Below are 17895 nucleotides of genomic sequence, written 5' to 3' on the forward strand. Positions count from 1 at the left end.
AACACGTGGTACAACGTATTGCTTACGTTTATATTTTGGCAATTTTGTACCCCTAAAAGGGAACGAGGTGGACCACCCAAATTTATCATAATACATGTTAGGGTCCGGTACTATAATACCAAATGTTTAAATTGGGCAATTTCCAAAATTTAAGGGGTGGGCCAAGGTACCCCTCCCAAATTTTTAAAGGAGTGCACAAATATACCCATATCTTATGAAAGGTAATGGACCCCTATACATGACCATATAACTATATAGGATAATAACACCTCATCAAAGGCGATAAAATCGACCAAAAACCAAACACGTGGTACTACGTATTGCTTACGTTTATATTTTTGGCAATTTTGTACCCCTAGAAGGGAACGAGGTGGACCACCCAAATTTATCATGATACATATTAGGGTCCTGTAGTATAATACCTAATGTTTAAATTTGGCAATTTCCAAAATTTAAGGGGTGGGCCAAGGTACCCTTCCCAAAAATTTAAAGGGGTGCACAAATGTACCCATGTCTTATGATAGATAATGGACCACTATACATGACCATATAACCATATAAGGTAATAGGACCTCATCCAAGGGGATAACTTATGTAGAAACCAAACACGTGGTACTACGTATTGCTTACGTTTTATATTTTGGTAATTTGATACCCCTAGAAGGGAACGAAGTGGACCATCCAAATGTATCATAATACATATTAGGGTCCTGTAGTATAATACCAAATATGTAAAATGAGCAATTTCCAAAATTTAAGGGGTGGGCAAAAGTACCCCTCCCAAATTTTTAAAGGAGTGCACAAATATACCCATATCTTATGAAAGGTAATGGACCCCTATACATAACCATATAACTATATAGGATAATAACACCTCATCAAAGGGGATAAAATCGACCAAAAACCAAACACGTGGTACTACGTATTGCTTACGTTTATATTTTGGCAATTTTGTACCCCTAGAAGGGAACGAAGTGGACCACCCAAATTTATCATAATACATATTAGGGTCCTGTACTATAATACCCAATGTTGAAATTGGTCAATTTCCAAAATTTAAGGGGTGGGCCAAGGTACCCCTCCCAAATTTTTCAAGGGGTGCACCAATATACCCATGTCTTATGAAAGGGAATGGACCCCTGTATACGCCTATATAACTATATAAGGTAATAACACCTCATCAAAGGGGATAAATTAGGTCAAAAACCCCCGAAATTTGAATTTTTGACAATTTTTTACCCATGAAAGGGAACGACATAGACCCCCAATACTGATAGAGGTACATACTATGGTCCTACCCTACCATACCGAATTTTTAGATTTGGCAATTTCCAAAATTTAAGGGGGGTGGTCCTATGTACCCCTGCCAAAATTTAGGGGGTGGGCCATTGTACCCCTGCCAAAATTTAGAGGGGGTGGTCCTAGGTACCCCTAGGTCATTGACCCCGGGCCAAGGTCATTGACCTTTGACCTATGACGTCACAAAAATTTTTGCTGACTCGGCTCAATATACGCCGGGGCCTACTACTCATGGTTGTATCAAGTGTGATTGAATTCATTCTATGTAGAAGAGGAAGTGAAACTGTATGCTATTGAAACAAAACTCAATTTTAAATTACGTGTGAAGTCACATGTTAGCGCTTTTAAAGATTTGTCATAAAATATTCCATATTTTATAAGCTGTATGATATGTACTTTGGAACACTATATATAGATTCAAATAATATTCAACAACAATGTGATATTAACCCGTAAGCACTCGCACCCTTTGTTGCGACACCAGTACTCGCGCGGGGCTTCAGTAGACCCCCAAATTAATATTAGTTTTTTTTTTTTTTTTTTTTTTTTACAAAAAATATATTTTTGTAATAATTAAGACAATGTAGCATAACTCTAGACATGTTTTTAAAATTATTTGCTGCAATTAGATTTTTTGTACCGGTACTCGTTTTGAGACATTTTAAAAAAATATTTTTTCATAAGGACATCTGGCTAGCAACACAAAAGTTACCTGTTTGGGGGTCTGTGAGTGAACACCCCGCGCGAGTACTTAAGGGTTCACAATAATTAGCTGAATTCAAAGAGTAAAAGTGTGTAATCTTTTTAAAAGCTCGTAAGTTCTCAAAATACTATCTAAGTTCGTTTTCTATGCAAGTTACATAAAAGATATGGCCGTTATTATTAGATAGCTATACATCAACCTTTATAGTTTAGAATTGCTGGATTCAAATTCCTCTCACCATGGGGAATGTGCTCTTTGAATTTTCTGTTTAATTAGACATAGTTACTGATAGTAGTGATGGGTCGTTCATGAATGAACTGAGTTTTTCGAACGGCATATTCAAGTGAACTAGTAACGAACTAGTTCATTCATTTTGAACTGCTCCTTCAAAGTAACTGCCGCGACTCCGAAACCAGAACTAACCAAACAGTTTTCACTGAACACAAAATAGTACACAATTACAGGATATCACTATACATCTACTTATGCATTATAACTTCTAGCATTTCACATATTTAAGCAAATTGAAAGTTTTAGCACAGGGCAAATTCAACAGTTAGACCTAACACAGGCGTCGATCCTGGGGGATGAGGAGGCCTGACACCCTAAAAAGTTTATCCGGCCTGACAGGATCTGAATCTGTTTTCTGGGATGTATGACACAGACATACCTGAACGGGTTTCCAAATTTATACAGAAGTCGACGTCACTGGACACAGAGAAGTAACGCGTTTCATATTTTTTTCCCTTCTAGCACTGACCTAGGAATCGCACATACACAAAAAGAGAAACGCGAGACACGTGCACTTCCAAAAATCCCCTCTCTAGAAATGTTTCTTGGCTGGTTGTGTGCAGTGAATTCCGTGGGGGATTTTTTTGCAAACACTGTATGTTAGTAATTTCAGAAGTAATAAATGTCCAAAGGAAGAAGTAGTAACTGACTGAATTTTATAGGATGCACGAAGAGAAAACAAACGAAGAAAAAACATGTGCGAGAGAGAAAGATGGGTATATATCTGTAATTTCCGTCGTTAAGCAATGAGGTAATTTGTTTATTACTTCGGTGACCTATGAACTTTTACTTTTTTAAAACCATCTCTAAGCGCTTTTCATGTAATCAGCTAAGCCCTGTGATTTTTAAAAAAATCTGTTTTCTGTTCTATTTCTTATTTCTTCCTTCCGAGATGGAAAATTGTTTCTTTTATTAAAGATTCGAGCATAATAATAGGGTGACCACGCTTTCTTTCAGAAAATTTTGTGCGGGAGAGACAAATCGAAATATGAGGGGAGGATGTGACTAGTGTTGAATAGAAGACGAGTAATATGGCAATCCTCGTTTCGGAGACGAGAAATTTTTCGAGTCTCGTGGACAATTCTACTTGCTCCAAGTCTGAGATTTCAAACGCTGTTTATTGTTATGATTCATAGTTTTTTTTTTCAAAAAACTATAAATTGATAAACTGATTGTAAGAACACAATGACGAGAATTTATTAACGTTTAAAGGGATACAAGTCATTATACAATATACTTCAATAATAAACATGGTCTAAATGTTGTTACATCACACTCTTCGTGGACCTCTTTTGACGCGGAAGGATTCTGGTAAATTCTAGATTAAATTAAGAAGAAAATCAGGACATAAATTTACAAAACGAGAAAATAGAATCTTTCCGAGAATCAAGACGAGACGAAAGTTGAACAAAAGATTACGAGACGAGACAGGAAAATCTTATTTCTCGTCCCTTACTACATGTGAGCTGCACAAGCGTGACATGTAATTGCAATTTAATTTATCTCTGGAAGGGGTTGGTGGTTGGCTAACTCCGGAGAAAACTTCCTGAAGTATGCCTGAAAAAACAAAAAACATTGCAATTGACCCAAAACCGTAAAAGGTATTGAAGATGACTCATAAGTGAGACAGAAAGGAACGAAGAAAGATGTTCTGTAACTCAACATGCAGGTATTTTTGCTGGCTGTAATCGATCCTTAAAACTTTTTTTTAAAATGAAAAAGGCTTCCTTTTCTTTTCATGTTTTTCTTATTTTAGCAACGATTCGATTGGAATATTAATATATGTATTGAACGATGTACTATTTGTAAACAACAATAACAATAATGTATATACATTATTATTATTATTATTATTATTATTATTATTATTATTATTATTATTATTATTATTATTATTATTATTATTATTATTATTATTATTATTATTATTCGGAAGAATATTCGGACCCAAGAGGAACGAGAATGGGGAATGGCGGAAGCTTCATAACGAGGAACTACATAGTTTATACGGTTTACCCAACATTGTTAGGGTCATCAAGTCTAGGAGGCTTAGGTGGGCAGGTCATGTAGCTAGAATGGAAGAAAGTAGAAACGCTTTCAAAGTCTTGACTGGTAGACCCATAGGAAAACGACCATTAGGAAGACCTAGGCGCAGATGGGAGGATAATATTAAGATGGATCTCGCAGAGATAGGAATACAAAGTAGAAATTGGATGCAATTAGCTAAGGATAGAAGTCAGTGGAGAGCTTTTGTGAACGCGGCACTGAACCTCCGGGTTCCATAGGCCATAGAGTTAGTTAGTTAGTTTTATTATTATTATTATTATTATTATTATTATTATTATTATTATTATTATTATTATTATTATTATTATTATTAAAGTATTCTGCCTTTTGGCAGGTCCTCGGACTAGTGAGGTTTTTTCTTCTTATTATTTCTTTCCCTCTTAATTTTCGGTTTGGACCTGGAAATGTTTCTTTGATGTTTCTCGATTTTCAGCTTTGGACCTGGAAATGTTTCTTTGATGTTTCTCGATTTTCAGCTTCCTCTTTTAACTCCCAATATTTTCTTCTATTTTTCAAATCATCTATCACTTGTGTTGTTCTTCTACCTATTCCTCTCTTGCCTTCTATGGCGGTATGAAGAAGACAATTTCTTCGCAAGATGTTTCGAATCCAATTGCTTTTTCTACGAAGGATGGTGGATAGAAGCGTCCTCTTCTCTCCTATCCATTTTAAAACGTCTGCGTTTGTTACTCTTCCTGTCCATTTTATCTTCTCCATCTTCCTCCAACACCACACTTTGAAGCTCTCGAAATGTTTTTTCTCTAACTTCCGTAATGCCCATAATCAAAAATTATTGTTTTTCGTATTCTGTGAAAAACCTGTAGATATACAGATAAGCATGTAGACCTGGCAAAGCTAAGGCTAGGGACCACTATTTGTTACACAGGCAATATTTTTGTTTATGATTATTTGACAACAGCTGCGACCAAGAAGCAACCCTTCATTGAAGTTTGTACAAAGCAAACATCTATGGCCCGTATTCATAGATGATGCCCAATTACGATTCAAAACATATCGTGAGTAAAACTTAATCTTAGTTATTATTTTCTTCTTGATTCAATTCTGATTCATAAACATGTTTTGAAAATTTCTCAACGAAGGTGCATCATGGTCAAGACTACTGTCTTCTTACTGTAGAAAATATTGAACCGTTCGCACTGTCAACTTTTACTACTACTATTATTATTATTATTATTATTATTATTATTATTATTATTATTATTATTATTATTTTAAAGTTCAGTTTTATTTCCATCCGAAGATGGGCGGGACGCAGAAGGTAATATCTTGTCTGGAGCTATGAGCATCAATTTATTTGGAGATGGGTGTCAGGATTTTATTTATTTATTGCATTTTTATTTACGGATACATAATAAGGTTTTAGCATGGCATGTAATGTAAATGATGAAATGAAGTGCAGGTAACAGAACCCAAGGACGTAGGATGTTAATTGCGACGATGGTGTTAATCTTCTGCTCTGGAGCTACTCAGAGCAGGTTTAGACATTTGGAGCCCTGTTAACGACAAAAGGATGCATTGATGAAGTTACATGCAATTGGCGACAATAAATGCGACGACCGAGGTTAGAGAGAACAACGGTCTGATCACGTTCGTGGATAGCAAGATGATGATCTATTCGTAAATAAGCATAACGTGGTAAAGCTGGTGTCTGGTCTAAGAGTTCATGAAGAATCGGATGAGCATCTGATATGCGGCGTTGAATGTAGCGAAAGACGTACAGGTGACGTTAGAGAGTTGGTATTGTTGTGCGACGGTAGATCTCGGGAGTCGGAGTGCGTGGTTGCAATGAATTAGCAAGGCGTAAGACATAACGTTCCAGAGCCTGTAGCTTGTCATAAAACTTTTGTGGAGCTGATAACCATGCGACATGTCCATGCATAAGAGCAGGAGGAACAAAAACTTTATAAAGAATAAGTTTGGTGGTAAGACCTCCAATTAGAGCCTTTCAAACCCAATTAGTGCCTTAAGACCCCAATTAGTGTATTTATTGCCTCAAGTTGATTCGACGGACTATTAGCTTCTACTGTAAATTAGAAAGGTGGACGTTCCAAGAGAGATGTTTGTCGAAAGTGATACTAAGGTAGTTCACACTATTTGGTAACTACATTGGGAAGCCTAGTAATATACAGTAAGATGTAAACGTTCCGGATTTCGTGTTAAGCAGTACTTGTTGCGTTTAAGTCCAAATAACGTAATTTGTGTTTTAGATGTATTTAATTCAAGTTTGCATTTGACACCAATTGACAAGTTTATCAATTGCTGGTTGCAAAGCTGCATTTATTCGATCTACTGAGGAACACAAAGCGAGATATACCATATCATCAGAAAACTGAAGTGCATAAATTGGTGGTTCTAATATTACCATATCAGCAACCCACAAGATGTATACTAGTGGTGACAAAACAGAACCTGGAGGTGCTCCGGCCCATGGGATGAAGTGATGTGATTATGCTTGATTTATTTTTATGAAAGCTGATCGATTATGAAGAAAATCGGCTATAAGTCGAATGCAGGGCCGGATTAAGGTGACCTTAGGGTGGCTATAGCCCCGGGCCTCCAGGTGGACAGGTACCTCCACTGTGATCAAAATCTCAACTGGCTATCTAAAAAGAATCATCATCATAAAATAAAATATGACCAAAGATATGGAACATTCCCTTAACTTTCCTACTGTACTTTCACAGAAATGTATTAGATGAAGTCAGCAGGGCCACATATTTTTTTCTAGCCCCGGGCCTCCAGATGGGTTAATCCAGCCCTGGTCGAATGTATGATAATGATAGAATCCAGAGTAAGTTAAAAAGAAGTCCTTGGTGCCAGAGAATCCTGAGTAATTTAAAGAGAAATCCTTGGTGCCAAACTGTATCAAATGCGCGCTCAATATCAAAAGAAATAAGGACAGAGAGCAATCGTTTATTGAAATGGTTAACAAGATAGCTCGATAGTTTTAACAGTTGATCAGCAGTGCTAAATGACGTCCTAAAGCCTGCTTGTGTTGAAGGAAGAAGAGAGTGAACAAGGAGATTGGAATAGAGTCACTTTAGCAGGATTCGTTCCAATGTTTTGCTGAATACATTGATAAGACTGATTGGGCAATAAGAGCCAATGTTAGTAGGATCCTTGTGAGGAAAACGACGATTTTATCAAGCATCTATAAAGTAGGAAAAAAGCCTGTAGTGAGTATAGCCGTATATAACATAGCAAGGATAACATGAAACTGTTAGCGCCTGACAAAGTTGGTTATAAGTGATAGTATCGACCCCAGGAGTTGTATTTGAGGGATTACGGAAAGCATTAACTTATTACAAAACTTGTCGTGACAAATATTTATGAATAAGGTCGAAACATCGGTTTCATCAAGAACTTTTTACAAAAGAATCTATTATACGTATGTTCAAGTATAACTTTTCGACATATGTGCACCGATTTTATTTTATTATTATTTGTTTGAAAGAGTTCTTTTTCGGTTGTTCTACGTAAATTTCATCAGAATCTAATCATAGTCTTCAGAGTTAGAACATGAAACTTTTTAATGGCTGATGGTTTTCATACCATAATTATGCGTATGATCATGCATAATTTCGACATAGGTGCCCAATTTTGTTGAGTTACCTTTTGTTTGAAAAAGGATATTCTCGCGGTGGTTTTATATAAATTTCATTAGGATCTGATGATAGTTATCGGAACTACACCATGAAACTCCTAACTGTTGATAATGTTAATTTCATAATTAACTAACTTCATTGTGTTCGTGCTTACACATAACTTCAATACAGATGTACTGATTTTTATTATTCTTTTTTAGTTTCGAAGAGTATACTTTCTTGCAGCTTCCATATAAATTTCATCAGGATCTAGTGACAGTCTTTGGAGTTAGACTGTGAGATTCTTCAACAGCTGATAGTCTGATATGTTTACGTATAATTCCGTGTCGCGTAGACCATATATGATATATGTGTGTAACAGACAGAAAGAAAGAAAGAGAGAGAGAGAGTTGTAATAAACTTATTTGTTTGCAAAGATTTCCTTTCTTACTTAAAATTGAGTTTGGCGGAAGATGAAACTATCAAATCCATCCTATTTCTATTTCTTAATAAGTTCAGTTTCTTCTTTGCAGGAATATAATGCTGCTGATGTGATTGTAATGACCCTTATAAGATGCATAGCATTATTGTACAGTTACCATCAATTCCGAAGCCTTCACAAGATGGGATCGAAGTACATCCTCGGTAAGTTGTACGATGGAGTTTTATCATAAGTTTATTTGATTTCTTATGTTATCTTAAATGTTATTAGTTTTCTTAACTTTAGCACACATCTTTATTGCATGTACTATGCCAATGATGATTCGTCGTGTAGTGATGTATTTTTCTATTCGGTAAGGCTCCAAGCCTATCCTAATGCCGCAAGATTAAGGGCATAATGGCCAGCGGTTAAAAATTCACTTTTTGAGGTACAAAAAATAGTAAACACTAGTATGATTGTTTGCACGATCATTGAGGAAAGCCTAAGCACAGTAATAGCAATGGAGTAGTAGGAATGGAGTTAAGTTTATGAGCATCTAATAACATTAAATTTTCGTATTTCCAACATGAACAGATCTATAAATATACGAGTGAACTTATATGGATGTCTACACAAGAAACCAATTTAGTTTCATTTCGATGGATCACCGAAAACTCTTGTCACAAATTGTAAATGTATGGCGAAGATTGAGGAAGGGGGGAGGACCGAAAACGAAAATTTGAGAAGAGGCCGAACTCAGAAGTATCATATACAGAACAACACAACGGAACTGTATTTTCGCAGCTTATCATGTTAACCAACATACATGTAAACAAAGTATGGAAGAACAACCATAATATTGTGAGGAAAGTAATGGAAGAAAGCATGGAATGTGTTACGGTCGAGAAGTACAGGGTGGGCGAAGATAAAATGAACACAAATAAGTAATGAACATATAAACTGCAAGGCTGTATTATACAGAGCGATTGAAAAGTTCCCGAACCCAAACTTAAAAAAAAAGAAAGAAAGAAAGAAAGAAAGAAAAAAAGTGGTGGTAGTTATTACAAGAAGGTAAATATTTCTGTGTAAACTGATTTGCTAGGGCCTTGACTATACACGACCCAAGAGAATTCGTTAGCAGTCGTGGCGAAGAAATGAACGACATAAAGTGCTGTTAGCAAAATAATCATGTTAACACAAGTACTAAATAACACACACACAGTAACACAAACACAGGAACACAGTAATCAGCTAACAAGTTATTCAGGTGATTTCTCTCGGAGGATATCTGGGTAGATGTAAGCACATTACAAGAGATGCTGAAAGTGGCTCCCTTCCTGCAGCATGCACAAACGTATGCGACGACACATGTTTCGTGCTACGCTATGCAGCATAGGCATATCAATTGCAGTAATGCACTAAATGATGTTTGATTTCAGTCTATATAAATCGGGGGGGATTATTTTAGTAGACTTTCCCCTTCAAATAACCCCATAGGAAAAAATCAGGTGAGGACAAATCGGGTGATCTTGGCGGCCAAACTCCTGTTGAAATCAAGTGGTCATCAAAAAACTCATGCAGAGATGCCACGATGTCATTGGACGTATGGCATGTTGCCCCGTCTTGCTGTAACCACACATCTCGTTCACCAGCGTCCAAAAGCGCGATAAGCTACTATATAATGTCCTGATACACAATGGACTTCACTCGGGTTTCGAAAAAAATCGGTCCACGACTCCTGAACGACTTTCCCGTGATATGGTCGCAGTTTTAACCGTTTTGTTGCTTTTTGTGCAGAGCCATATGATACGCCCACTTGTGATAACCGCTGAAGTCCTTTCTGTGGTGATTGTTGCAGTCGTGCGGCGCGTCTTACAAAACATCATTCGTCAAAACTGCAGGGCGGCCACTACGCGGCTTTTATGATGCACACTGTCATTCACGAAATCTCGTTGTTAATGCATGAATAGTTGATTTACTCACAGAACGCCCGAAACGATTCACAAATTTCTCGTTTGCAGCACTGTATAATTGAGTTTTGAAATACATATCTAACAGAAACACACGTTCCTTCACCGACAAACTCATCCTTCCAACTGGAGTGATTATTTTGCTAACAGCGCTTTATGTAGTTTATTTCTTCGCCGCGACTGCTAGCACCACTCCCCAGCTCCATCTCTTGGGTCGTGTATAGCCAGGACCCTAGCAAATCAGTTTACACAGAAATATTTACCTTCTCGTAATAACTACCGCCATTTTTTTTCTTTTTTTGAAGTTTGGGTTCGGGGACTTTTCGATCGTTCTGTACAACTAGACCAAAGATAAAACACGTACTTGCATGGGTTCCTCTGTGTATACAGTTACTGCTGGAAATGTTGACCACCTTCTTCCAAGCATAGATTGCCCCGATGGATCATGTTCAGTGCGTGAATGGTTCGTGAATTATTGGTGCACCTAAAATCGCAACTGGATAGATAAGAAGACCTTGGAGGCGATTGATCAGTCTAGATAGTTCTGTCAGTTGTGAAAGCAGAGTGCACTGCTTTCAAGGAGTCGTGTGCTGTTGCACTGTCCTGCTGGAAATACGTTTATCATCTGTCATCAGTCGACCCACGAAGTGCTCAAAGATGTCGGTAATGTAACACACTAAGTTCATAGTGTCTCCTAAAAGAATAAGAACAATGATTCTTGTGCTCAACGCTGCTTACCACACTCCAATCTTTGCAGCATGGAGCCGTGTCTCGAATACTTGTCGTAGGTTTTCGACAGACCAATAGCACATGTTGTGCGAATTAATGTATCCATTGAGGTGGAACCACCCGTCGTCCGTCATGAAGTAAAGGTTTGGATCGAGAAAACCACTTTTGATTTTCTGCCGTAAGCATGTGCAACACTGTACACGTTCAATACCTGTAAAGCCATGATCTTCTGTGACTTGAGGTTAAGGTCCTTCAGGATGCGCTGACATGTTGATCGCAATATTCTTGTCTGCTGCGACAAACGTGCCGTGAACTTAGTAGAGCTCTGCAACATTCGCTGACAAATATCCTTCTTCTATACTTCAGTCCGCTTCCAACGGGGGTATTTCTGGTCCTCATCAAGCACGGATCCTGGATCCTGTTTGGCCAAACTTCTTTATGTGTTCATGTATTGGTGATTTAGCGGGTAGATCACTGTTGAACTTGGCATGAGATATTTCATGTACTTGTTCATCGATCTACACTGCGAGCAATATTCATTTATTATGAATATCTTAACCTTCTTCATCAGCGACATTTTCGTGTGTGCTCTGCTTGTTAGCTTTACCGAAACCATTTTATTCACAGCTGCAGTATAACGTTTAGAAGAACGTTTGCCTTGTAAACGTCATTACTTCAGGTTATGTTTCACCTTTCCGCACCGTCCCCTTTTCTCTGTTCAAGATCAATGTGCTACGTTCACAGTATACTACGTAGAATACGAAATATTATTACGTGTTGCTACATCGAATACACTAACACTTTTCGATTTCTCATCTCTTATGTCCGATTCGTTATTTCTTGACCCACTTTGTATAAGCTATGACTCGATTAGAAATATGAACGCAAATGAGCAACAGAAACGGTATAGATTGCGTTCAGATTCAGAAAGTATATAAGATAGGTATTTAATAGTAAACTTGAAGTTACTCGCACTTTTATCAACGAGAACAGGGAATACGTGTAAAACAAGATACTGGATGTAAAAGCAAATAGTAAAAACAGAAACATAAACGACTTTTGCGAAGATACAAGTGAATTTAAAGGCGGTATCAGCTTAGAATGCATGTGATTCAGGATGGAAAAGAACATTCTAACTGATACTGGAATTCTTTTAAATAGAGGAAGACGTTATTATGATGATCTAAATACACACACTGAAGAAAAGCAGCAGCAATGCTTATTGAACAGGGGTGGACTGGCAGCCATAGGGTGCACCTTGCTAGACCAAAAGGAGGACCCACGGAATGTACTTGACTTTGGTGTTATTCGTTATCAGATATCACGTTATCTTCTAACCTGTAAATATATTTTAGTATTATATACGTATATTAAAAATAGAAGCAAAAGATTAAGTATAAAAGTTCTTGAAAACTAGGCGTAATGTTCGAGGGTCACAATGTTCGAACATTAGGACGGGTTTTGAAAATTTAACTATATTTATTTTACTTGTCTTAATGCAGATAAAAGTCAATCGGATATAAGTTAACCACAAATATTTTCCATGCTGGTATGTTTTTGAGGTTTAATGGGGCCCCACCTCTACCCGAAGTTGGGATGGCTCCATCCTACATTTGCAGAGCAGCAGAATAGGCCAGTCAGCCCCTGTTATTGAGAAAATAACTCTTTTAGAGAATGAATTAGCCACTAAGCAAATAACATATCTCTAGAGGCTGCAAGATGAAGATTCAATCTAATCATAGAGATTCATTTAGCGATTAATCTGTTTACATGGCAGAAATATAAAATTCCCAATGACTGAATAAAATCAGTAGTAGTACATATATTTAAGAAAGTTGATAAAGCGAACTGTATTAATTATCGAGGAATACCGCTATGACTAACACGCTATAAGGTCTTCAGCACAGTTAACCTCGTGTGTAAATGGAACCATCAGCGTGAACAGTGGAAATTGCGATGTCGGGTGACAGTCTATAATGTTGGTGTCCAACTGAATACAACTGGTGATGGCAATGTGACTTTCCAAAGGGTAAATACACTTTGAACTAGCCGTAAATGAGAAAAGTAACTTACCTAGTCGATTTCTAGAAAAAAAATACGTGTTTTAGTATAGTGGTTTAATTAATTATTTAAATGCTACCAAGTATCATTCACTAATATATTTTTATACTACTGTGTAGGTCTTTTATATAATTCGGTCACCGTTAATTCGGAATTTGTTACAGTGAAGCAATATGTGAGATTATACAGTTATATGTAACACAACCAACGTAACAAACTCGTGTCCTTTTTCTTTTTCTTTCTTCCAATCGTGAAGTCTAGACAAGAGAAAGTGATGCTTCCTGAACTTGACCCTGTACATTTTTTCGTTCTTACCGCCACTTGTATTTGCCTGAAGCGGTGGCCTTTCCATCCAGGATTTCCTCGTTTAACGCGTAGATTGAGAAATGAATGCGGCAATTGTGCGTACATCTAACGCATAAAGAAAAGATAAAAAGCTTGGCTCTAACAATAATGATTTTCTCCAAATTTTTTACCGAGGCTTATTTTAATTTAGTTGCTACCTGCCTGGAATTTAGAGAGACGTTTATTACAGGACTCCTTTTATTTCAGTCAGTATTTAATAACAGTTTGTTCTGTAGTCAGTCATTTCCAATGTTCTGTTGTTGGTTTTGGGCTGCTCATTAGGTGCGGCTACCATCCATTTGTCCTGAATACTTTCTGACGCATTCTTTGTGTGTGATCTTGACCTTAAAAGGGGATCAATGTTGATAAATTTGAGCCTGTTAAACTTAAAGAAGGACTTTCTTCTTCAACGAAGACATAAAAGTAGGTAATTCCAAACGTAAGCCAAAAAAGCACTTAAAATCAAGAATGAGAAAAATGGAAATACCACTAGAATAATTTGAGCTTTTTATATAAGATTCTGAAGACTGTTACGGGAATCGGATAAATTATCGTTCTTTCAGTTGTTTTTACCGTCGAGTGAGCTGCGATGGTTTTTAGTTATCCCCCTAAATTGTGTACTTTTTCATACCGTAAAAGGTCAGTGACTTTTAGTGCTAGAAATGTATATATATATATATATATATAATTGTTTCTGCAGTCGAAACTCAAGGGCCACATTGTCAGTGATAGAATGGAAAGAAGGGAGCCACTTTGGCTCAGTGGTAGAGCATTCGCTTCTGGTGCATGGGGTCCTTGGTTCGATCCCAGCTCGTGCCAAGTGGACTTTGTGCTGGACAAACACCGTGTGCGTGGGTTTTGTCGAGGTTCTCCCGTTTCCTCCCACTTTCTTCATTCCACCATTTCATTCATTTCTCATCATCACCGTCTCATTAAGCCTAACCGGCAAGATTTCATTTCATTTCATAGAATGGAAAGAAGGGAAGATATCCGAGAAAACCAGAAATACGGCTTTAATTCAAATTTGATCTACCTTGACACATAAGAAGGGTCCTTTAAACGCACTTACGAGTCTGAGCTCTAATTTTTCATCTTTTTTCAAGACATAACGTTACTATTATAATTTCTGTGTATATATTTTTGAAAGTACTACTTAGTAATTTAACTAATGTTCTAGAGATGATCCTCATTCTAGTGCTGTTCAAATTCGAATAATTATTAGAGGCCGCGGTGGCTCAGTGAAAGAGCGTTCATTTCTGGTGTATGGGGTTCTTGGTTCGATCCCAGCTCGCGCCAAGTGACCTTTGTGGTGACGTGCGATCTGATGCCTTATACGTTGAGATTTTGACTAGGAAGAATCGTAAGAGATTTCCTAGGATCTATCCTATAGTGTATAGAAGGCCTAACGGACAGTGGGAGCATATTAAACTTTGCATACAGCAGGCTGCAGAAGAAGTGGTAGGTTACCGTGAAAACAAAACGGCTAAGACAGAAAATGAGGGAAATGAAGACGTAGAACCAGATTGATATAGAAGAAGGCAGAAAAATGTACATGAAGTTAAACAACGAATTACGAAAGGAAACAAACAGAGCAAGGAGAGAGATCAGAATTAGGAAGAATTGGGAAATATAAGGGAATGTGCAAGGAGGCCCAAATAATTGTCAACCAATGTAGTATTTCTTGATCCACTGGGCCATATATTCGATCGTTTTCAATAGGAATTACCAATATTAAAGCAGTGCTACTTTTTAGTCCCTTTGTATTGAAGTCCCACTTGGAAAAATATTCTGAAATCATCTCTGACCTGAGATACCTACTTATCAAATAGTGAAAACAAAATTTCATCTATGGCTGCAACAAAATTATTAAGAATGTAATTTTAATTTTATATATTTGTGTTTTTATACTTCATTTTGAAATAAAATATACGGCTCTTAAGTGCACAAATTTGACAATGTCACACACACTAAATTGAAATATCACGGAGTGTGTTTTAAAAATGCTATGGAAGAGATTGTCTTATCAAACCACAAAATCATGTTGATGAAGATATTCCAAAAATACATAAATAAGCAGTATAATCAAAATGTTAAAATATCAACAAAAGAGCGCTACCCAAAATATCTAAGCAAGCTTCAGCGTTGAATAAAAGGGTAAGCAAAGGTTGTAAAATCATGTTTAGTGTTGGCTGCAAGATAAGAAATTTCGTAATATTACTTTACTAAAACAAATAAAATTACTGAGAGGTTCGTTTCCATTTAATGATAGACGTAAGTAAAGACGATAGACGAAAGTTGAGAAAACATTGTGATTACAAAGACACGAGTCCTAAAGTGGAGAGAACACAAAATAACATTGCGTTAAGAGCGTTGATAAGGTTGACATGGGGAAAGTATTTATGGTTAAAATAAAAGGTGCAGACCACCGTTCTAAAATCTTTTCTCCTCTTTCTTAAACCATGCCAAGTTTTAGTTTTTACTGAAATATTTACTTATGAAATAAAATAAGTGTAATTTTAAAACTCATTTCCGTGAATATTTTCCGTGAGAAACAACTTATGTCTCTGCTAATGAAATATTGATTTATGACTTTGATTTGATCTTGAATTTAGCGTCCTTTTCAGGAGCGAGGCTGTGTGAGATGTGGATCTACAGCTAAACGTGGGATCCAACCACCTGAACACCCGCAGGGAATCGAACCCGAGTCTTCGATGCCAAAGGCGCGTAAGATAACCGCTTAGCCACGACGAACCTCAATCTTGGCTCATGAAATATAAATGTAATCGCCAGGGCTATTTTTATAGAAAGGAAAAATTTTGTATCTTCACACTTTAGAAAACGACACTTGTTTTGGGGTGTAGCAAGAAAATTCGACCCTCCCCACTGCTGGAGAATCTTTGTACGAACCTTAAGTTTAAAATTGAACCGGATAAGTCGAATGGTATGGCCTCTAGGCATATGTACATATATGGGGACGAACGGACATCCAGAAATTACTTTTTCAACATGTAAGAGCTATGAAACATGTAAATCCATCGATTTTATTTCACAGTCACAAGACCTATTTTCTTAGTCACTGAAAAGTAATAAGCTAAAAAGATTGAGCTCTGTTCGTCAGAAGTGTTAATGAAAAATAACCTTAAAAAATCAATAAGATTCTATAATTAATGTTCGACAAAATGGCAGTTGTATTTTAAAATTTGTAGCAGTGTTTTACACCAAGCGGCAGTATTTTAGGTTAATTTTAAACAAAAATTGGAGTGTTAAATGTTACGATTAATTTGGGTGATAATTGTTTTAGGTAGTTGAACATCCTAAAAGACATTAAAACAATATAGATGTAAGTTTAGTTGTATCTGTGGCAGCCTATAAATTAAAATGCTTCGTTTTTATATTTTTGGCCAATTTCATTCGACAATGATCTTGGAAAGCTCAAACTATAGAAAGGTGCCGTTTTAGCTAGTCGATTTCAGTTTGAGTAGATTTGCTAGTTGTCATTCAAATTATCATAAAACATGCCGTTATTTTTCTATTCAGCGTTTTAGGAATTGCTTTGAGCCCAAAAGATTAACATAATTGCTAGAGCGTTGCTATGGTTGATATCCTTGTGTTAGACAACAGAAGAAGAGCTACGTATAGCGGGGTTGACGGACGTTGCAAACATCGCTTTAATCTCGGATCGTCCCCTTTTCTAAATCACTATTTGAGTTGAGGAAGCTAAGTGCAAAAATGGAAAACAACACGATTCAGTAGAGTATTACATACTTATATGTCTTACGTAAGTAAACTCTATATAAATGATCTTCAAAATACAAGTGAAAAAAGTTTTTGAAAAGTGTTCAGATGCGCGAAAATAAAGAATGGATTGCCTTATATCCTTCCCAACAACGATACTGAGAAAGTCATAAGCTGATCAACGTTGGGCTGAAAAAAAAAAAAACGAAAATGGTCATGGTCATTTAGACAAACAAGCTAAATGGGTGAAATGAATAAGTGGCCTCTATCATCTAGCACAGTCTTCAAAGCACCACGTTTTACAAGTTAAGCTCTGCATCCATTTTTCTCTGTAAACATACTTGCTTCTGTAGCTAGATCGATCACGTTAAAATTTCTGGTGTGCGAATAATATCCATCCAGAATTAAAACGACTGGATCACCTGGAGTGGTTTTCACAAAGTTAACAAAATTCTGAAGCCACTGCAAAAGGATTCAGTTTGTATCCATCCACTTGGATGACATGCGCTAATGTTCCAGATTGATCTCCATCTAATGATTCTTGTTTCGTATTTTTCCTTGGAAATACCAGCAATGGTGACACAAAAGTATCAGTAGCATTCATGCACGTCACTACTGTAACAAGTGATCCTCTTTCAGCAGGAGAAAGAGATTCGACAGATTTTCTCC

The 17895-nt window shown here is 36.9% G+C and overlaps 1 protein-coding gene across 4 annotated transcripts in view; it reads left to right on the forward strand.

Annotated features, from left to right (window-relative positions):
• The window catches only part of Hmgcr (HMG coenzyme A reductase), a 514078-nt gene that overhangs the window by 409606 nt on the left and 86577 nt on the right, over positions 1-17895 (forward strand). For all 4 annotated transcript variants that reach the window (XM_081747341.1, XM_081747354.1, XM_081747347.1 and 1 more), the window contains one exon: positions 8499-8610. In XM_081747341.1, the coding sequence (XP_081603467.1) occupies positions 8499-8610 (112 nt within the window). The remainder of the gene's footprint in view (positions 1-8498; positions 8611-17895) is intronic.

This window comes from Thermobia domestica, chromosome 2 (genome assembly GCF_964235325.1).
Source record: "Thermobia domestica chromosome 2, izTheDome1.hap1.1, whole genome shotgun sequence".
NCBI classification, from domain to species: domain Eukaryota; kingdom Metazoa; phylum Arthropoda; class Insecta; order Zygentoma; family Lepismatidae; genus Thermobia; species Thermobia domestica.